This window comes from Balaenoptera borealis, assembly GCF_965194805.1.
Source record: "Balaenoptera borealis genome assembly, chromosome: 3".
Classification (NCBI taxonomy): Eukaryota; Metazoa; Chordata; class Mammalia; order Artiodactyla; family Balaenopteridae; genus Balaenoptera; species Balaenoptera borealis.
Genome location: NC_138866.1, coordinates 116,572,436 through 116,595,376, shown reverse-complemented (window position 1 = coordinate 116,595,376; position 22,941 = coordinate 116,572,436). Strand labels below are relative to the sequence as shown.

Below are 22,941 nucleotides of genomic sequence, written 5' to 3'. Positions count from 1 at the left end.
AAGGTTGAGCTGGCCTGACTTTGATGTTGGATGCCTTGTGATCTCTATCATTCTTCCAGAAATTAATTGTGCTCTCCCTTACAACATTTATTTTTACATTTATTCGTACTTCTTTAATGTCGTTGTTTGACTTTTCATGCATTTATATCTATGACTCCAACATTCCTTAAAATCTGAGATTATCGCTCATACCTAATACAAATGTAATTTTTTCCTTTTTTTTTTTTTTTTATTCTTTGGGCCTCAGTTTCCTTATTGTTAACGTGATAACCCAGGCTTTTCCTGCTTCATAAAGTTATTTTGAAGACCTGGTATTCAATGAGATGATGGTGAAATGCTTTAAATAGCATGCAGCTGTAATAGATGATTCTCAGAAAGGGATTACCTATCTGCATTAGATTAGTACTGCCCAGAGTGTATATTGGTCAGGATGCAGTCAGAAAAAGAGAAGAAAAAAGCTAGTGTGGTCTCTCTTGTGTGATTGATTCTTAAATTATGACTGAAGTTCAATCAATAATGGCCACATAATACTGACTTCAGCCAGAGAGAAGCCTGGAAAAATGTTTATTGTGATAATTGAGTTGGATGGTCAATGGTTTCATATACCTACTGGGGTAATCCTAACACCTCAACTGTACATGTGATTGGTTTGAACCCCATCTCACAAGGTAGGGAAAACCCAGGCCTTCTCCAAGATTTCTGTGAATTCCCTGGACCTATGTTTTTCAGTGTCACCTGACTAAATTTCTTTCTTTGCTGTCTTGTGGACACACCTTTATCTCTATCCCAGAATTGCCCCCAAAGTTGAACACAGCCCCTACTCTTTGCTGCCCACTAGCCCTGCTCCCACAAAGGCAGCTTTGTAATAGACATTTATTGGAGATTTGGAGAATAGGTTACACTGGAGAGAGGGTTGGTTTGCAGAATTGCAGTCCAGAGATCTCTCTGTTCTTAAAAATCTTCCCCAATTTTTCACAGACTAGGGCATTAGTATCTGACCAGATTGCTTAGTTTTCCTTTTTCATCTCTCCTTTGTTCTTCCTCATCCCCAAATTCTTCTTCTTTTTTTTTTTGGCCACATAGTGTGGCATGTGGGATATTAGTTCCCCGACCAGGGATTGAACCCCAGCCCCCTGCAGTGGAAGCGTGGAATCCTAACCACTGGTCCGCCAGGGAATTCCCACCAAATTCTTGTTCAATTCTTAGGCAGAGCTATTGAATATTTAGCTATCTTTGTTGTTTCCTCCCCACCCATGTCCTTAGGGCCTCACCTTCTATCCCCAAGGGGCCTATCAAGGTATTTTCCTAAACAAAGACACTTCCTTCCCTAAAAAGGAACTCTGGTGCCAGCTGATAAAACAATAGCATCTTGTATCCGCTACAACAATGACAAGGTTGCCGGATCGTGTTTATTTGTCAGAGGATCTGACATTAGCTGGGTCTTTTGGCAAATGGGAAAAGTAACCTGTCTGCATCCCTGGTAATTTAGGTTTGCACCCCTTATGTCATCTGATTTGATGCTCACAAGTTTGGGAGAAAGGCTGGGTAGTTCTGATTAGCCCATTTTATGATGGGCAAAAACAGGGTTTAGAAATGACAAGTGACTGGATGAATGAGCTTCTAGGCTAGACCTTGAACCCAGATCTCAGCTCATTCAATTCTCTTTCCCTTGAGAGTTTTCATGAAAATTGAAAACATCCCTTGTTTGTTAGTCAAGTAAGCTGTTTTGAGAATGAACTTAGTGTCCCCGTGTAGAAGGTCAAAAGAGACATGGGTTATTTGACAGATAGGTTTTACATAAGTGCTGGAGGAAAAGATACGCTGTCAGCAGATACTTTTCTGTGCTGAGACTGAAATGTTAGCCTCCTCAAGATAACTATCTCGAGGCTGTTAGGAAAGGCTAAGGCTAAGGAGGAATCCAGCCAGATTACCCCCTTCTCCCTGCCGTGGTTGCCTTTCCCACTTCTCTCCCATCCGTACGCTATCCTCCTTCAAGGCCCACTTCCCACTCTCCAAAATTCTCTGGGAATCCATCCCTGACAGCCACACGTGGATTGAATCTTTCTCTTCTGGGAATCCCAATGGCAATTACTCTCTGCTTTGCACCATTAGTGCGTTCTAGATCAGTGGCTTCCAAACTTGTTTGATTGCGACCCACAGTGAAAAACACATATTTTATCTTGCATCTCAGTACACAGCTCCCCCTCTCGCACACACACAGAGCAATACACGCATATATAGCACTGAACAAAGTCTCATGCACAGTTACTCTTATTTCATATGATACACACTAATATATCTTTTCTATTCTACTTAATTCTTTTCTCTTCTACCAAAAAATGCTGGTTGGGACGCATTAAATTGATTTCATGACCCACTAAGAATAATCATTCCTCTGATCTCTCCGCAACGCAGTGTGATACTTTATCATACTGCAGCCTCCACACCCCCCCCCCACCCCCACTGCTCCTGATCCTCGAGGTCAGTTCCCTTCTTGTCTCACCTGGGTACTCCCAGAAGATCCTCACCAGCCTCTTGCCCTAAGTGTCTCTCTCTCTTTTGCACCCCCCCCCACTGATTTCTCTCAAATGCAAATTTCATCTGATCATTCTGATGCATAAAAACCTCCTGAGGCTTTCCATAGTGCATTCCAGAAAATTGCCTGAGGAAAAGGCCCTTTGCAGACTGTCTGCTCACCAGCCTTCTCCTTATCTTCAGCAAGTCGAGGCCCTTTGGGCTCCCCTCGTCACTCACCCGAGTCAGAGTCAGCTGTTTCCTTCCTCTGTGAATTCGCACACGCTGTTCCCCGACTGGAAGGCCTCTCTCTCTTCTCTGGTGGAAAACTACTTTCACTTTAAGAACTTGGATTACTAGAAAGAAGGAAATCCTGCCATTTGTGACAATGTGGATGGACCTTGAGCGCATTGTGCTAGATGAGATAAGCCAGACAAAGGCAAATATTGTATATCAGTTGTATGTGGAATCAAAAAAAGCCAAACTCATAGAAACAGAGAGTAGAATGGTGATTACCAGAGAATGGGGGGGACCACGGGTTTGGGGAGATGCTGGTCAAAGGGTACGAAGTTGTAACTAGAAGATGGGAAGATAAGGCACTGCCTAGTAATTATAGTCAAAAATATAGTATCGTATACTTTAAAACTGCTAAAAGAGTAGATCTTAAATGTTCTCACCACAAAAAAGAAATGGTAAGTATGTGAAGTAATAGAAGTGTTAGCTAACACTATGGTGGTAATCATACTGCAATACACGAATGTATCAAATCAACTCCTTGTGCACCTTAAACTTACACAATCTTATATGTCAATTATATCTCAATAAATAAAAAATAAAACTCAGACTACCTATCACCATGAAGTGGTGTTTTGATTGCTCCTACATAGTATTTATGAAACCGTGCACCTCGGATTGGGACTCGAACCTGGCCTAAAACCAGATTGGGACTCGAATACATGCGGCTGGGACTTGAAACCAGCCAAAACCCTGACTGGGACTCGAACCCACGCGGCTGGGACTTGAACCCACATGGCTGGGACTCGAACCTGGCCAAAACCCAGTCTTCCAACTGAGATCACACACCTGGTTTCAGGACTTCATGAAGGTCAGGTTCTTGACATCTCATCGCAGAAAGAATTCAGTGACAGACAAAGTGGTAGGTAAGAAGTGGATTTATTTAGAGAGAAACACACTCCACAGACAGAGTGTGGGCCATCTCAGAAGGAGAGAAAGGCACCAGGGTATAGGGTTGTCAGTTTTTATAGGGGTGGGTAATTTCATAGGCTAATGAGTGGGAGGAGTATTCCAGCTATTTTAGGAAGGGGTGGGGATTTCCAGGAATTGGGCCACCGCCCACTTTTTGATCCTTATGGTCAGTCTTGGAACTGTCATGGCGCCTGTGGTTGTGTCATTTAGCTTGCTGATGTGAGCATATACTGAGGCTCAAGGTCTAGTGGAAAAAGTTGACGTGTCCGCCATCTTGGACCCATTTGGTTCTAATCAGTTTATGTCATGTCCTTGGGCTATGTCATGTCCTTGGGCTATGTCATTCTTTCAAAGGTTGTGCCCTAACCCCTTCCCGCCTATTTCATTCCCCCCTCAGAGATTTTACTCCCATATTCTTATGGGAAGCAGAAGGGTGATGGTCCGTCTTCTGTAACTGCTTCAGGGCTGAGTAGGGGCGTCGACCCTGCCTGTCAGGGAGTGAACATCTCTGGATGCCAGATCTAGGGGCCCCTGGGGCAGGACAGCTCCTTGTTTTAAGTCAGTACGGGCTGGAATCCTCGCATAGCCATCATCTTGGTGTGGAACTGTTGTAACTGCTTCCATAGCCTTTCTATGAATCTCCCTGATGATGAAGCACTTTTTGTAACAGCATCAGAGTACAAAAATATCTGTAAATGACAAAAGACTTAAAAGCCATGGTTAAACATCTGATTACAATGTAATCGATAAAGAAACTTGGTTACAATAACCAGAATTACGAATGATTACATTTAATTTAACATACCAAATAATCCTAGTTAAATATTTCTCTTTTAAGATACCTAGGGGCCCTCTAAAGGATTCCAAAGTTAGCTGGAAATCAAAACAAACTTAATTAAAATTCGGCATTCGGGAATTTTGTCAAAAAGTTTTAAAACACTTGGTCAAATAAGATCATAGGTCACTGTGAGACAATACTTAACTAAAGTTACAAAAGATCTCAAAAACAAATACAGATCACTTAAAGGCAAAAAACTCATACTATCTGATATTAAAAGCAACATTTCAAGAAAACTTTGGAGGGAGAAATCAAATCCAGTCTTATCCCAGCCCACTCCCAACAAAATCCATTTATCTAACTAAATTTAATCCAATCTTAGAAAATCCTGATCATGTATAACTCTTTTCAGTATTTTTCATTCTTCACACCTTCTTTTACTAAAAATACATATCTTACTCTTCCTAAAAGTTTTTTTCGGGCTTCCCTGGTGGCTTAGTGTTTGAGAATCCTCCTGCCAATGCAGGGGACACGGGTTCGAGCCGTGGAGCAGCTCCCACAGACCGCGGAGCAGCTAAGCCCGTGCGCCACAACTACTGAGCCTGTGTGCTAGAACCTGTGAGCCACAACTACTGAGCCAGCGTGCTACAACTACTGAAGCCCACGCACCTAGAGCCTGTGCTCGGCAACAAGAGAAGCCACCGTAATGAGAAGCCCGTGCACCACAATGAAGAGTAGCACCCGCTCACTGCAACTAGAGAAAGCCTGCACGCAGCAACAAAGACCCAATGCAGCTAAAAATATATAAATAAATAAATTTGAAAAAACGTTTTTTTCACATTGAGTTACTTTTCTTGTTGACAAATTTGTAACATAGAATAAGGTCTTATCTGACCTCTAATAAACTTAGTTTTATTAGAAGTATTACGCTTAACATTGATGACTCTTACATGTCTATGTTAATAAAACCAGTAAGCTTAAGCCACCTTCAATACCAGATAGCAGTTTAGTACTGAATATTTTCTAGATGACATGAACCTGAAATTCATTCTGGCCAGATTATTTTCTATTTCTGAGTATTTATATAAGCACTTAATTTTTTTTAAAGCCAATTAAGTAGAGTTCTTTTACGAATCCATTTTCGGCAATATCATACACCTACAACACATGTATAGATACATATGAACACACAAACACAGAGGCCTCATAGTTCCCATTTCAAAATTTCAGCCCTGAGTCAGGAACAACATAAAAGCCATCAGTTACAAGGGCTTGGATTCAAATTGGGCTTCTAGCAGATGGAACAAATCAAGGTCACCTACCTAGATGGCTAAACCCCTTTTATTAGCGTTTACAGAAAAGACACTTAAGATTTCTATTTATCCTTGACAAGTCAAGTTCTAAATTACTTTTTAAACATTTGTTTGTTTAAAAAGATAGCAAAGATAAGGGTTCCTGAGAAGACCAGATAGGACATTTGTATCTCAAAGGTACAGGCAAGTTCCTCCTAGGATGACTTGGTTTTCTCTTTGTTTAATACTTACAAGCCTCTTAAGATAAATAGGGAAGGTTTGGGGAGTGGTAAAAGGATTGGTGGGCTTTGGATTATTTTTGGAGCCACACCTCTGGTCCCCTAAAGAAAACATTTGTGAAACAAAGACAGTTTTGTTTTCTTTTTCAAAGAATTGGGTGGTTACCTCAATGATATTGAAGGACTGACATACCCATTCACCTATGTTGGAAAGTTTTACTTTTCCTCATTTAGCTTAGGGGAGAAGGCCTCTTCCAAAATTCTTATCAGGCTCTGAATATCAGCTATGGTCAGTTTAGTCAGACCAGTGGCCTGCTATTTTGGTAATCTACTTACAAACATTTTTGAGGATATTCCCTAGATTTAAGAAATTTGTACCTTATATTTAGATACTATATAACCCTTTTTACTTAATAATCACTGGCTGGATATATTTGGCCAAGCCCAGAACTTCGATATTCCATATTCCAGGGTTTACTAAGGCTTTTATTTTAGCTTCAGATTTTATCTGTTCCTTTTTGCTTTTTGTTAGAACAATTTGGTGATGAGGGTGGTTCCCTTGCCCCTCGAGAAACAGAGTGACCCCTAATTCAGTTAATAAATCTCTTCCCATTAAAGGGATGGGACAGTCAGGCACAAACAGAAAGGAATGTAAAAACAGCTGGCCATTGATCTTGCACAAAAGGAGTTCCAGGAAAGTGTGCCCCTGTCTCTTCCCTGACAACCCCATTACATATTCTTTATGATTACTAAGTTTCCAATCCTTTGGGTTAAGACCGAGAAGGTTGCACCAGTGTCTATAAGAAATTCTATGAAGTGACCCGCCACATCAGTGACCACCCAAGAATTAGTTATGTAGATGTATCTCTAGGCAGAGCCACTTTCGGCCTTGGTCTCCTTTAGTTTTCTGATTTCAAAACTATCAATGGCTGAGGGGTCCCCATCGCTCTCTGGCATCTGGGGCATTCCCTCTTCCAATGCCCTGGCTGTTTGTAAAGGGCACATCGATCATAATCTTCCCTCCAGTGCCCCTTTTGTCCACACAGCATACACTGGCCTTGTATGGGTACCCGTGGGCCTTGTGGTCTGCCAGGGCCAGATTGACCCAAAAAAGCCAGCTTCCCCTTTAGTGGTCTCTGAGTGGACAAAGCCACTGCAATCATTTGGGCCTTTTGCATATTCCTCTGGGTGCATTCAGCCTCTTCGGCCATATCTCTATTACTGAAAACGAAATAAGCCAATTGGAACAAATCATTCATTGGAGTCTGAGGACCAGCAGTTGCTTTCTGAATTTTGTGCCTGACGTCTGGGGCAGACTACGCTATGAAATGCATAGGCAAAAGGGTCTGTACCTCGGGGGAGGAGGGATCCATGTTCGTTCGGGATCCATGGACCTGTAGGGTGGGTCAGTTAAAAAGTCCTCTGTATCCTTCCTAGAGTTATCCCTCCCGAGCTACACACACCTCAAATTCCTTTTGGGTTCCATTGCCTAGATACGAGGCCATGAAAATTTGAACATAGGGTACTTCACTCCATTTTAAATGTCCTAACTCATATTGTGGCCAAACCTGATTACATAACCTACTAAGTTTTTTCCTTTTAATTCCTGTCGTCCATATCTTTCTTAATCCTGGAGTATATGGCCCAGAGGGGTATTGGTTGGGATTGATGCAGCCTGACCCATTTCAGACAAGCCTGAGGTGATGTCTCTAACTCCTGAGCTATCCAAAGTTCCACTCTTAAGTCAAAATCCACCGTGCAGGGCTTCCCTGGTGGCGCAGTGGTTGAGAATCTGCCCGCTAATGCAGGGGACACGGGTTCGAGCCCTGGTCTGGGAAGATCCCACATGCCGCGGAGCGACTAGGCCCGTGAGCCACAATTGCTGAGCCTGCGCGTCTGGAGCCTGTGCTCCGCAACAAGAGAGGCCGCAACAGTGAGAGGCCCGCGCACCGCGATGAAGAGTGGCCCCCGCTCGCCGCAACTGGAGAAAGCCCTCGCACAGAAATGAAGACCCAACACAGCCATAAATAAATAAAATTTAAAAAAAAAAAAAAAAAAAAAAAAAAAATCCACCGTGCAATTTAGTCAAGATTTGCACTTACAATTTTAGATGCTATCCCTTCCAAGGTAGTCTCCCAACCAGGTGTTAGTGCCCAAAAAGTCGCAAAGAAATGGCACAGAAGACGTCCCCAATTGTGTTGACGATGAGTGGGAGTTGGTCTAGCTATAAGTTGGGAATAAAGGGTCAGCACTTGTAAGGGTCAGAGGGAGGGGAGTAAAAGCAATAAAAAGTACACCTTGGTGGTCACACAGGTCTTCTGGGTTTAACAGAAGAAAGAAAGAAATAGAGCAGAAATGAACAAGAATACAAGAATATAGAAGAAAAACCTCAGAGTCAAGGAGAAGAGTATAGAGATGAACAATTCTGTCTTGGACCTGCTGTTGGATGTGCGTAAGTACACGGGGTTGACCCACCAGTCAAAAATGAGCAGACGTCGGCAGAGCATCTTCCCCCATATGCCTGGCTCGTGGCATCCTACTGGCCTCTTTAGGACCAAGACCTAACTCTCAACATTTTCTTACCTTACCACTGTCCCTTTGTGGTCGCCAGCTGAAACCGTGCACCTCAGATTGGGACTTGAACTCACATGCTGGGACTTGAACCCAGCCTAAGCCCTGACTGGGACTTGAACCCACACGGCCGGGACTCAAACTCGGCCAAAACCCTGATTGGGACTCAAACCCATGCAGCTGGGACTCGAAACCAGCCAAAACCCACAGTCTTCCAACTGAGATCACACACCTGGTTTCAGGACTTCATGAAGGTCAGGTTCTTGACGTCTCATCGCAGAAAGAATTCAGTGACAGACAAAGTGATAGGTAAGAAGTGGATTTATTTAGAGAGACACACTCCACAGACAGAGTGTGGGCCATCTCAGAAGGAGAGAAAAGGCACCAGGGTATGGGGTTGTCAGTTTTTATAGGAGTGGGTAATTTCATAGGCTAATGAGTGGGAGGAGTATTCCAGCTATTTTAGGAAGGGGTGGGGATTTCCAGGAATTGGGTCACCGCCCACTTTTTGATCCTTATGGTCAGTCTTGGAACTGTCATGGCGCCTGTGGGTGTGTCATTTAGCTTGCTGATGTGAGCATATACTGAGGCTCAAGGTCTAGTGGAAAAAGTTGACTTGTCCGCCATCTTGGACCCATTTGGTTCTAATCAGTTTATGTCATGTCCTTGGGCTATGTCATGTCCTTGGGCTATGTCATTCTTTCAAAGGTTGTGCCCTGTCCCCTTCCCTCTTGTTTCATTTACTACACTGAACTGTAATTCCTCATTCACATATCTACATCTCTCAATAAACCCAAGGCCAGCAATTTGTGTATCTCCATCGGTTTTATATCACTGGCACCTAATGTAATGTCATTGTCCAGCAAATGTTAACTGAAAATTAGCAAAAGAACTATGTTCTCCAGTTCCATGTCATTAATTAAATTTCTCCAGTTCTATATTATCTTAATCTCTGGCCATTTTAATGATCCAGTTGTGTGTGTGTGTGTGTGTGTGTGTGTGTGTGTCTGTGTGTGTGCGTGCGTGCACGCATACATGTATGTTGGTGGGGTGGGAGGTGGGTGAACGGATGGATTTTGTAAACAACAGTTGTTGATCTTGTAGTGCCTGATGTACCTTCTCCCCATCCCAGCCAGAGATATTCACTGCCCGAGGGAAAACTAGGATTCTGATAGCAGGAATATATAACAAACAATCAATACTCAGCTTTTGAGTTTCCAAACATATTTTCAAAAATTCATGGCTGAGACAATAAATAGTTTTGACAGCCTAGGGTTTTGATTTGAAGAGGAGATAGGGCTCAAAGCCAGAGGAAGCAGGTCACGGATTTTATGCCACAAACAGTAGATTGGGAAGAGGATGGGTGAAGAGCCAGTGCACCCTGCTCCTCCTTAGGCAAGATTAGGGACTGGGGACACCTGGGGTGGGGTAGGAGGAGGTCAGTGGGTGGCACCAGACCTAGAAGGATCAGGGAAGGCCAAGTCACCATCCAGAAGATCCAGAGAAGGCTGAGCCAAAGCCCAGTGAGAATCTGTTGTCACCTTTGCTTGTGCAGGAATCCACGTGAGCCGTGCATCTTGGTGGCAGGGAGCTGGGTGGGTGGGGAGAGGTGTCCTATCAGGCTCCCTCCCGTCAAGTGTCCAACAGAAGTGACACGTGGCCATACCTGAGTTGCTCACCCCGTCCAACTACCCACGTGGGCAATCTCTTCTGGTCCAGAGGGGCCATGGCGACATGGGAGGAAAAGCCCCAGTTCCCATTCCTGGTGAACTGAGCAGAAGAAGCCTGAGGTTTCATCCCAAGGGCAACAGTTAGTGGCCAATCCTATGCTATTACATGTGTTTAAAATCTTAAAAAACACCCCAAAAAACCTTCCTCTCTTACTGAAAAAATTTGTTTATTGTAGAAAAATGCAGATATTCAAAAAGGATAGAGTTAACCTGTTATCCCATCACCCTGAGAAAATCACTGTTAGTCCTCTAGGTCCTCCCAGACATTCCTCTCTGCATTGCATGTGAATTTTAATTATAAATTAGAGTGGAATCTCTTTGAGAACAAGAGCTATATCCTGTTCATCTCTTTTGTCCCAGCACATAGGATAATACTTGATGTAGAAAAGGTGTTTGATAAATATTTCATAAAATAGTCTTTTGAATGAAAACTGTCTATTTGCCTCCCAGTAGGCAAAGAGAGACAAGTAAGCTACTTTCATTATCATTACAAATGACTTCACCAAAGGATGGACAAATGTGTGAATGTCAGGCATCCTGAGAGGCAGGTGGGGGACAGGTTAGGGTGCGAGACCCTAGGGTGGGTGGGGGACTTTCACAGGACAGTGCCAAGCAGCCCCAAGGGGTGGACAGTTCTTTTAGTGATAAAAAGAACCCAACGGAGTTAAGAACGGCCATTCCTCTGTGAGCCATTCCTCTGAAGGTCACTTGTTAAGCAGGGTGCAGCCAGCTCTGTCCTAGGTCCCTCGCTGGGGATGGTACCGGTTTAAGAGAGGTGTAAAGCAAGGTGCCTAGGTCTGTTGGCAGGGGGTGAATCATCTCCCATCCCAGCTCTGGATCCGTTCCTGGGAGGTCTCCTCGCGAGACCCCTTTCCTCTCCCTCTTCTCCCCATCCCCTTCCTCCCCTCCTCCCCTCCCCCTCCACCCTCGCCTAAGATGAACACCCTGAAGTCTGCCCCGACCAGTGCCCTAGCCACCCCTTCCCCATCTCCTCCCCCACCCACCACTAAACCACCACCCCCGCCTGGCTCCCTGTTTCAGGGCCGCCCCTGATCCCTTCCCTTTGCATCAGCCAGAGGGAGGGGTTCATTCCTGCTTCAGCTGAGTGGCGTCCAGCCTCCCGGGGCAAGGATTCAGGGCTTCCGTGGTCTGGCCGAGACCCCTCTTCCTCTGCCCCGGGCTGTATCCCTGCCTGGGACGCAGCTCCCGTTTCTCTCATCGGCAACTTCCTGGAGACCGCGAGGAGCTAGAGCTGGTGAGCACCAGGCCTGGGCTAGGCTGCGACCACCGGGCTGCCGAGGTCTGGCTCAGAGCCCCCTGCTCCTCCTTCCCTGCCTTTTCTTCCCTCCCTTCATGTTCCCGGCTCTTCCTTCTGCCACCTCCTCAGCTCTCAGCCTCTTCGAATTGCAGACTCACCAGGCCCCTCCCCGCCATTGTCCCTTGGGCAGGGCAGGGAGGGGGGAGCCGGTCAAGGTCACAGAGCAGGTCAGGGGCTGGGCTGGGACAGGAACCCCGATCCAGCCTCTTTCCAGCTATTCAGAACAGGCAGCCTCAGAGGAAGGTGAGGTGAGCGCCCTCCTCTGGCCGTTCCTTGGAGAGAGCGGACCTGGGGCAGCGAGGGTCCTGCTGCCCCCTTCTGAGCCTCCCTCCTTTGATACTTGGGGCGTTTCAGACCCTGGCTCTTCTGTGTGCCTGCTTTGCCACGAGGCCCTCGTGCCTATGGTTGGGTTATTCATTCTGGGGTGAGGTGGGAGGTGACAGAAGGGACCCAGCTCCAAAAAAATGGGCTTGATAAGAAGGCCATAATCTGCCACCTGCTGGCTGGATTCAAGCTCCTAGCAAACTTCCTGGTCATTGAATCTTGCCTTAGTCACTGTGACCTTGAAATCCAAGATCTTTGTCTTCAGTGTCGCCATCTCCCTCCTCCCACTTGAGCCCGCCCTTTTTCATTGCCCCCTTGTTTCCTTTCCTCCATCCTTCAACCCTGTTCACGTCAGCATCCCAATCCCAGGGGGATGTGTATAGGTAGAGGGCTCTGGCAATAAGGGCAACGCTTAACCCAAAAGGACTGTGCTCATGGGGGGATTCCAGGCAATGGGACAGCCAGCTATAAGGGAGGGGCTCTGGGACAGGAGCTTCGTAGAACTCTGCAGACCCGACCCTGTAGATGCTCACCTTCTCTCGCAAAGTAAGGCTGATCCATTCGTGTTTGTTACTGAATTAAAATTCTAAGGGAAGGCAGTCTGCAGGTTGTTCCCAAATAAAAACACACATGCACAGAGAATGAGGAGCTTCTGTCAGCATCGCCCTCTTCCCCTCCCTGCTCCAAGGGCCTGCATCCCCCCCGTCCCTGGGCTGGTGGCCTGGAGGGGCAGGGCTGGAGGGCAGGGGTAGAGGACAGGGACCTGGTGACGCTTCCTGTGGTGAAGGTGAGTGTCTGTTTCTGCTCCAGACAGCCCTGTCAGCGCAGCCCTTCCAAGCAGGAAGGCTAAGGGACAGGGCCCTTGTGGTGGAGGTGTTTGCAATATGAAGGCATTTTCCACAGTGAAGAAGCAGCCACGTTCTGCACGGTCCACTGGCAGTCTGGGATGTCTGCCCAGTGCCAGGAGAGAGTTTAAAAATGCCCAAGCCCATCTTGGGCTCTCGGGAGGAGGGCTGAAGGGAATCTGGGAGTCAGCAAATCTGTAACAGCTGCCTGTTCCACACGGAACCTGGCAGAGGATGGAACTCACCCCAGCCTCCAGGGGCTCCGTGTCCTGCTGGGTGACACGATACCCATAGATGGACCACTGGTTGCAGCCCCTCAGGCCTGGTTCTTTCCCATCTCTGGGTTTCCAGCGCCCAGTACTGAGTAGATCCAGCCACTCAGGGTGTGTTAGGCTGAGGTGAAAACCCAGGTAGGTGTTGGTATGTGGAGGGTTGGGAGACAAGAATTCTAGGCATGCCCCAGAGGGACCTCTCCATACAAGAGAAGGGTCTGGAGTTTAGCCTAAGATGTTCTCACCTGGAGAAAAGAAGGGAGCAAGCACCTGGTGGGGAACATGGCAGTGGGAAGGGGTACAAAGAGCCAGAGGGCCTTGTTCTCCTATATGGTCACAATAATCAAAGCAACGCGGTGGGCAAGGCCATAAATGTCAGCAGGATCAGCGTAACAGACGAGGCATGGAGTACGTCCTGGTATGTGAAGAACTAAAGGACACGTGGACAACCAACAAGCAACTGATGGGTTCATCAACAAGTGCAGCTGGGAAATGGGCTGCCTGGAGAGAAACCACGTTCGACTCTGACCTTGGACAATCTGCCATAATAAGTGATGATTAAAGAGCTGCCCAGTTGGGCTCAGAATTGGGGGTCCTGTGGGACAGAGGCACACATGAGACAGATCACCTTGTGCGTTCACCTGCTCCCCTGGGCCCAGGTGGGAGGAAGCCTCAGTCAAGGACCCAGCTCCACCCACCTTCCTTGGCATCCCCGGAGAAGGAGCTTACGAAGGCCAAACTCTCAATGACCTTAGCATTTCTTTCAAGCCCAGGACTGTGAATTGATCTACAGCAGAAACTCCAGGAGTGTCTTTTTCAAATTCATGTTTAGCTAAAGTACTTTTCTGCACCCAAGTCCTGTAGGAAGCCACCCTGCTGCTTCCCTTCTCCTGATATACTTCTTGTTTGTATCACTCATGCTAGACAATGGGTGGTCTTGGGGATCTGTCCCATTTTTCCAAGTACTAGTATAGTGGAAACTCAAGTGTTAGACCAGGAATGGACCCTCCAATTTTCCTATCCCCTCTTTTTTTTTTTGCTGCAGTGCGTGGCACGTGGGATCTTAGTTCCCCGACCAGGGATCGAACCCATGCCCTCTGCATTGGAAGCACGGAGTCTTAACCACTGGACCGCCAGGGTAGTCCCTATCCCCTCATTTTATAGATGGAGAAAGTGAAGCCCAGAGAGGAGAAGTGAATTTCTTCCTGTCACACAGCCCGTCAGAGGCAGAGCTGGGCCTGGACCACGCCCTCCCTATCCTGGTGTCCTGCCCACTGCTCTTCCACTGCCTTTTATCATTTCCTCTCCTGCCCTTTTTTTCTAAGACTTTCATTGCTTTCCTCTGGCTCTTCTGAGTTTCCTGTGCTGTCCACACTGCCACATGTCTGTCCACTTTGCAGCCTGTCAACTCTGCTCCGTGACAACTCTGGCTGGGTGAGAGAGCGAGGGTGTCCCAGCAGCCTGGCAGCCCCTTGTCTCACGATGGGCCCCAGCCCTCCGCCCAGAAGACACCCTGCCCAGCACTGAGCCTGGCTGAGGACCGGGAGCACGTGCCTCCTCTGGCTCTGGGCTCAGAAGATCCTCGCCCCTGTGTCTTCTCTGTTACACCCGCTAAATGACCTTGAGCATGTCACACTCTGGACCTGACTGCTCTTCTGGAAAACGGGAACAGTTAGAACATACCACCTAGAGCTGGGAAGATCAAAGGAGTCAAATACGTGGAACAGTGCTTTGTAAACTGCGAAGCACCATTCCAGTGTGAAACACTGGTGTCCTTCAGATCCCTACACAGGGCTGGACGTACAGCAGATGCCTACTGAATAACTGTGGAACAGTGGTTCTCAACTGGGGGCGATTCTGACACCCCAGGGGCCACTGGGTGATACCTGGAGACATTTTTGTTTATCACAACTGGGTTCGGGGTGCTGTGGCATCTCACTGGGAGGCCAGGATGCTGCTAAACGGCTTACAGGGCACAGGACAGCCCTCACAGCAAAGAGTTACCCGGCGCCGTACGTCAACAGCGCTGAGGTTCAGAAGCCTTGCTGTAGGTGGATGAAAGTGTGAAATTGTATCTGTAGACACACATGTGATTTGCTGTTCCACTAAAGCAAAGGATCTGTGGCCGGCGAGCTGACCATCAAGATACCATGGTGACCAAGAGCAGGAACCTCCCACGTTAAATGAGCCGGTCGTGTCCGGGTCTGATAAGTTGAAAACATTTTATTTCAATTCTATCCTCAGGAGGCAGCATAAATAATCACAGAAGACCACAAAGGTCAGTGGGGAAGAAAAAAAAAGCTTCAGAAGTGTGGGGAAGAGGAGATGTGAGCTTACACAGTCTAGCTGCGGGGTCTGGGGGGTGAGGAGACCCTGCTTTAGCTGGCCGAGAGGGTGGAAAAGCCCGAGGGGTCGGGGGGCTTTCCCTGCCCAGGTCACTGGGGGGGCTTAGGGAGCCCCGCCTCCGTGGACGGATGCTCTGCAGGGCGGCCGTGGGACAAGCGGTGTGAAGCACAATGCAGCTAGTAGGTCCTAGCTAATGAGAGAGAAGAGTGGACACCCAGTTCTTGATGCCCGGGCCAGATCTCAGCCCTAAACTGTGACTTTTCTAAGAACAGTGTTCATGGACTCCGTAGGTAGTGACAAATGAAGGGAGAAAAAGAGGAAAAAAAGAAAATTGTAGAAGACCAAGTGAAATGTGGCATCTCCCAGGGTCCTGTGACCTTGGGCTGCTTTTCAGTTTCTTTATCTGCAAACTGGGGAGAATGCTCCCTTCCTCTGGGAGCCGTGGTGAGGCTCAGATGGGATCCCAAGTGTCGAAGGGCTGTGTAAACTTTAAAGTGCTACACCCACGTGAGGGGCTGTGGTCATCCTACAACTGTGAAGCTGACCGTGACTGAGAGAGCAGGGCCGAGACATGCAGGCGGAGCAGCCCTCGGCGCCATCAGGCCCCTGCTCGGCCGTCCCAGGGCCAGCTCCACCCTTCTCAGCCTCAGCCTCCAGGAGGAAAAGGCCTCATCTCAGAGGGCGTCCCCTGGGGGGTGGGAGCAGAGGGTGGGGGCCAGGAGGACGTGGGGGCACCGAGTGTGAGGAGCCTCGACCGGGCAGTGAGACACATTGGCACTACTGGTGTTGGGAGGCTCCCAGTCCTCTTCCTCCACGGAGACTTGGGCCCTGGTGATGCCCCCGTGGGATTGGCATCTTGATGCAGTGGGAAGGGTCCGGGCCTGCGGTCTGCACACCACTGGTCCTGGTCCTGGGTCCACTGTTCATCTGCTGGGTGACTTAGTGAAGTCACTACCCGACTGCAACCCTCAGTTCTGTCACTTGTAAAATGGAGACACGATTCCCTACCCTGCCTGCTTCACAAAGTCAATGGGAGAAGGGTGTTGCCAGAGCTTTGAAGAGCATCAGGGGAAAGCAAGGGGGCATTCTGGCCTTGGCGAGCGATCCTCTTAATTCCCTGAAGATAAGAGAGAGGGGGCAAGAGCCAGGAAGGAGTTGGGCTGCTCGCAACCCTTGTCAGGTGAGTGGGCTTCCAGGGCTGCCGGGGGAGAGGGAGGTGGTGGATGGGAGGGAGAACAGCAGACGCCGGCAATCCAGCCCTTACTGTGCGTCCATCAGGGCCACTGTGAGCCCCAGCAGGGAGCACGGAGATGTCCTGGCAGCCCCCTTTGCAGGGGAGAAGTTCAACCTCTAAGTCTCCTGGGGTCCTGGCTTCCCCCTCCGCTCCCTGGTCCATTGAGGGCACCCCTCGGGGGGTCCGAGGTCTTTGCCAGCCAAGGGGAATCCGAGGCTCCTGGGGTGGCAGGGGAAGGGGCTGCCAGCCTGGGTCTCCGGGAGAGGCTGGGGGCTTTTGTTAGCATGAGGTCGAGAGGTCAAAGGTCAGCTTCCAGTTCTTGAGGTGGCAGGTGGGGTCCTCAGGCGCTCCCCCAGCTCCAGTCCTGGCTCTGTCTCTGGGGTCACCGGAGAAGGGGAAGTTAAGGGACGAGTAGAAACAACGGAGAGTTCAGCTTAGAAAGCAGCTCAGCCGGGGAGCTAACAGTTCTTGGGGCTGTTGCGCAAGTTTTTCAGTTCCAGCTGTAGCTGCCGAATGCGGATGTCCTTCTGGGCCAGCTCCTCTTTCAACCTCCGAATCTCATCCTGCTGCCGGAAGAACATCCGCAGGAGCTGGGGTGGGTGAGAGAGGGGGCCGGTGAGCCGAAGAGAGCAGGTGAGAAGGTGGCATTTTGAGGGGGCATCCAGACCCCAAACTCCACCCCCAAGCCCCTTGCAGCCGCTGTCCTCCTGGCCCAGGCCTCCCACCCCTCCCCCGTTCCGGTGTCCCAGGTGACTCAGGTCACTGCCGCTCTCCTTTCTCCAGATTCAGCTCATGGCTCCCACCCACGTCCACCCCCAGTCCGCACCGTGAGGCAGAGAAGAAAAGCTCTGGCATATGCAGACCCGCCTCGGGCACTGATCCAGGGTCACTGAGGAAGGGATGAGTCCACACAGGCCAGTTTTCCAAATATCCCAAGCTCACCCTTTTAGGGCTTCAAACCGAATACTTCATTTACCTACCACTCGGAATAGAAAGCTTTCTAAAATGTTTTGCATCCTTCTCTTCTTAACAAAGCTCAGGATACAGAATGGAATCCAGCTTTTTTTCCTGCTGACAGGGGACTAGCACAGGGCACCAAAGTCTGCACCAGCCATCGCTGGAGTGGCCATGAGCAAAGCATGGAAATCTGACAGACCCTCGCTTAGATGGCTCCCTGGATTAGCCAGCCTCTCCATTTCCTCCATAAAACAGACTGACTGACGCCCGCAAAACACAGCCTCCACAGGTTCCTGGAGGACCCCACACACGTGAGATGAAAGTTACCAACAAGCAGTCGTGCTGGTCCTCAAACTGCCTAGTGTGAGTTGCATCTGTTCTTGTATAATGATTGCATAGTTTAATTAAATATGACATAAACTGATGAAATAGGAATACAAAAAGAGAGTTGCTGTTTCTATAAAAACTAAGTTGAATGCATTCGAGAACCTTGAAGAAGGGGGTGCTAAGAAAGTTGTTACTGAATTAGGTGTGGATGATAAACACATAAAAGAATGGGGAATATTCTATATCTTGATTGTATGGTAGTGGCTACACAGCTGTAGGCATATGTCAAAACTCATGGAACTGTACACTACAAAGGATGAATTTTACCGTAGGTCAATTACACCTCAATAAACCTGTCTTAAAAAAAAACCCCGGAGGACTTCCCTGGTGGTCCAGTGGCTAAGATTCCACGCTCCCAATGCAGGGGGCCTGGGTTCAATCCCTGGTCAGGGAACTAGATCCCACACACCACAACTAAGAGTTCGCATGCTGCAACGAAGATCCCACATGCCATAACCAAGACCCAGAGCAGCCAAATAAATAAATAAATATTTAAAAAAAAAAAAAAACTGGGGAAAACTTTGAAAAAACAAGGGCTTTGTTTTCAGATTGATTTTAAGTTCCACCTAAAAGAAACTGAAACTAGAAACTGGAGTTAAAGTGTGATTTATTTGACAAAGACATAGCAGATCCCAACTGAGACGTCCTCAAAGAAAAGGTCTTGGTCCTACATCAAAGCGTGTGGAATGAATGTATATGTTTTATATTTTAAATGAAAATAAATTGTTTAAAGAATATATATATATATCATTTTTGTGATTCTCTCCTTGAACTGACTTTTTCTTTTTATTAACCAACAAACCAGTCCTGGTTACATCTGTTCAGAGGGTTGCTATGGTGTTTGCCCTGCACTAAGTGATTCTACACACTCCTGTGCCTTCCAAGTTCTCGAAGTTTCTCTGTATAATTTTTTGGATCCGCTTTTGTTTAAAAAACAGATTTACTGAAGTGTAATTCATGTACCATAAATTTCACTCATTTTAAGTCAATTCAGTGAGTTTTAGTAAAATTACAGAGCTGTACAACGATGTCTTCTCCCGTGTCAAGCTACCTGTTGTCTCTTCACACTTAGACCAATGTGTTTACTGTTCACAGCCCCATTATCTCACTGGTTGCTTCCAGTCTTCTGTGCTGATTAAAATTGTGGGTAAAACCAGAGTAACAGGCTCTGAGCAAATTTTTTTTCCCAACAAGCAAACTATCCAGGCTGTAGTGTAGAGAGATTATGGCATCTGTGTTGTCTGCTCAGCGACCCTTTAAAATATTTCTCCAGGTCCTCCATTCTGATTGATATAGACAAATCCATAGCTAAAGGTTACTCATTGTAACTGCTATTCACCCTGCCTCTCCACACCCAGTACTAGAACCAACTTCAGGTTCTTGTTATGGCCCTGGGCTATCGCAGCAATTCAACTATGTCTACCTTCTCAAGGTACTTAAAGAAAAAAAAAATTTTTTTTTAAATGGAAAACAAAAACAAGTACCCATCATCCAATTTCAGCAAATAACATATGACCACTCTTCTTTTTTTTTTACTTTTTGGCCGTTTCACGTCGCATGCGGGATCTTAGTTCCCTGACCAGGGATCGAACCTGCACCCCCTGCACTGGAAGTACGGAGTCTTAACCACTCTTGCTTCGGCTTTACTCTTACCTACTTCCCCTGTACCACCCTCCTCGTGATTATTCTGAAGCAAATCCCATTGATCACACGGTCTCATCCAGCCTAGAAATCTGAACATCCCTCTGTAATGGCACATAAACATATTTTATAGCAATTATCAATTTACCTGCCAATTTCACCTTTAAGACTGTGAGGTCCCAGAGGTTAGGAATGGTCTTACTTTTATGAATAACAGCGATAATTATAAGTTGGTGTGACAAGAGAGCCTGTAAGATGGCCCCATGTTATCCTCTCCTTTCATGGGTAGACGGGACCTAGTAACTTGCTTCAAATGAATAGAATGTGGCAGACATGATGGTATGTCATTTGCAAGGGGAGTTGACAAAAAGACTGTGGCTTCCATCTTGGACACCCTCTCTTCCTCACTGCCATGCTGTGAGCAGCCCTGTGGAGATGTCCATATGGCAAGGACCTGAGGAAGGCATCTGGCCGACAGCCCTTGAGGGACTGAGACCCTTAGTCCAATGACCTGTGAGGAAATAAGTCTTGCCAGCAACCAAGTGAGTGAACCTGGAAGCAGATCCTTCCACAGGTGAGTCTTCAGATGTGACTGCAGCCCTGGCTGACGGTTCACACCCTCATGAGAGACCTCGAGCCGCGGGCACCCACAGATACTAAGAGATAATAAATGTTTGGGGTTTAAGTCCCTAAGTCCTGGGGTAATTTGTTACATGGTAATTGAGAGCTAATACATTTAGCCTCTTTATGCATTTAATGTGAGCAGGAAGAGTGCTAGATACTTAGCAATGGCCTCTTTTTTTTTTTTTTAAATTTATTTTATTTATTTATTTATGGCTGTGTTGGGTCCTCGTTTCTGTGTGAGGGCTTTCTCTAGTTGTGGCAAGCGGGGGCCACTCTTCATCGCGGCGTGTGGGCCTCTCACCACCGCGGCCTCACTTGTTGCGGACCACAGGCTCCAGACGCGCAGGCTCAGTAACTGTGGCTCACGGGCCCAGCTGCTCTGCGTCATGTGGGATCTTCCCAGACCAGGGCTCGAACCCGTGTCCCCTGCATTGGCAGGCAGACTCTCAACCACTGCGCCACCAGGGAAGCCCAGCAATGGTCTCTTTAATGCTCACAGCATTTCATATCCCCATTTTACCGTGAGGAAATGGACTTAGGAAAGTCAGGAAACATGTTCAGGCACAGCCAGGAAATGAGAGAGCCAGGATCCAAATGCAGGTGGGTCCCTGCAGCCATCTCCACTGCAGCTGCATCAAGCCCAGTGCCTGGCACACGGTGGGCATTCCGTGTATCCTGGCTGAGCTGAACTACGCTGGTGCCAGGGACCGAGGGTGTGGCTGGAAGGAGAGGCCTCTGGGGGGCGTGGACAAGGCCCAGCTCCGGTTACCCCTGATGAGCTGCTCCCTTTCCAAATGGTACAAAGAGTACTTTCATCAACACACAGCCTCTTCCACAAAAACAGGAAATCATCAGACCCCGCTGCTGCTGCCATGCCAGGGAGGAAAGCAGTGCTGTAATGCATGAGGCTGGCTTTCCCCATGAGCCAGGAATTTATAACTCCAGATGACAGGGACATTCTGAAATGGATTCACGAGGGGACACGTAACTCTGGGTTTGCGGGTTTGAGGGGCATCAATATCCCTACCGTAGCCCAGCCTCTAGTTATTGGGGTCAGAGGCAATGGAAGCCAACAGCAGGCTACTTATGGTATTTGTCAGAGAAAGAAAAATGCCTCAGAACGGAGCTAGCTTAAAGGCCTGAAGCCCATAATTGAAATGCAAAGGTCTCGCTCTGCCAGGATGTGTGGCAGCAATAACTTATATTCCTTACCTCATTCTCTGTCCTGGGTGGGACATTTTCTAATAAATCTATTCCGTTGACCACAACGCTCTTCTTTTCTTTGATGGGAGCCTTGAATACCATTTTGGGGGACTTCTTATAGCCTTCTTTCAAAGACATCAGCACAGGATCTAAGAAAGGCAAGGGACGTGTTCTCACTGACAATTCCATGGACTGTCAAGCGATGGTGGCTCTCACTTAACACCACGCCCGACAGTCGGCTGAGTGTGAGGGCAAGTTCAACGAGGAGGATATGCAAGGGGAAGGGGGTGGGCTAGACCGAATGCCGAGGTTGCAGTCTCCTAGCCTCTTCTGGGAAGCCCACCCTTTGCGGTACCTCGGTTGATGCCTCCCAGCCACTCATCGGGGGTCAGAGCTGGCTCTGTGCCCGGCGTCATGGGGTAAATGTCTTCCTGGTAGGAATCCGACTGCAGCGGGGGAAGCAGAAGAGTGGACAGATGGGGGGCTGCTGAGAAAGCCCCTGTTCTCCAGTCAGATTCTCTTCTTTGCTGACACCCAACCGCATACCTGCTGCCCTACCTCCGGCCTTTGTACTCACAGTGTCTCCCATTTGGAATTCCCACCTTGCCTTCCGTAGCCAGCCAAACTGTCCTCACCTTGGAGCGGCCTCCATCCCCCACCCCAATCCACAGGAAAAGGGCTCCTTCTTCCGGGCTCCGCCAGGCTTACAGTCAGTGGCGAGAAAGCTAGGCTTCAATGCCAGGGGCCCTTTGGAGGTAGCCCAGCCCCACTCACCCTCCGGGGCACGATCATGGAGATAGGCTCAATCAGGCCCTTGAGAGTCACCAGCTTGTAGAATCGGAACACCTCGCAGGCAGACACATCCAGCCCGTGCTTGGGCATAACCCCTGTGGACAGGCATACATACGGCTACATGGGGTCCCGGGAATCCCCCCTCAGCGTCCCTCCTTCCTGATGACCTTGGCCAGGGGAAAGGCACAGGTGGAGGGCACTAGGTTTGGAGGCAATGACCCATACAGTAGACAGGAGGGGGCTGGGGGCTTCCTGAGTCAGGCTCTGTCTCTGGGTGGTAAATAAGCCCCATGGGCGGGACCTGCCTCACCAAGGGGCACGCTATAGATTTGGGGCCTTTGAGAACTGGAAGGGGTTGCAGAACTATTTGAATCTAATCCATTCTTTTTACAGATGAGACTCTTGAGGGTCAGAGGGGAAGGGGTTTCTGCCCGAGGTCACACAGTGTTGTCACTGTATAAGCCACAGAGACCATCACCTTCTGAAATGAACTGGTTTCCCGAAGCCTCTGTGCCCCCCAGTCTTCAGAGAGAAAGAAGGAGGGAGAAAGCTTTCCCCGTGCACCCCGGAGGTTTAAACGCAGCCCAAGACTGCCGTTCCGTCATGTGTCTTATAGGATCGACAGGGGTGCGTGTGTGCATGTATGTCTGCGTGGGCACCAGATACAA

The 22,941-nt window shown here is 48.2% G+C and overlaps 1 protein-coding gene across 4 annotated transcripts in view; it reads right to left on the bottom strand.

Moving 5' to 3' along the window:
* Positions 1–15,294: 15,294 nt before the first annotated feature.
* Positions 15,295–22,941, bottom strand: part of CORO2B (coronin 2B) — a gene marked incomplete at its 5' end in the record, with an annotated part of 141,987 nt that continues 134,340 nt past the window's right edge. For 3 of the 4 annotated variants that reach the window (XM_082383348.1, XM_082383346.1, XM_082383347.1), the window contains 4 exons: positions 15,295–17,259; positions 21,491–21,630; positions 21,837–21,927; positions 22,256–22,368. In XM_082383348.1, coding sequence (XP_082239474.1) covers positions 17,128–17,259; positions 21,491–21,630; positions 21,837–21,927; positions 22,256–22,368 — 476 coding nt within the window. In that variant the 3' untranslated portion in view covers positions 15,295–17,127. Of the gene's footprint in view, positions 17,260–19,534; positions 21,238–21,490; positions 21,631–21,836; positions 21,928–22,255; positions 22,369–22,941 lie in introns of those variants that run through there. The other variant, XM_082383345.1, reaches the window with a different exon arrangement.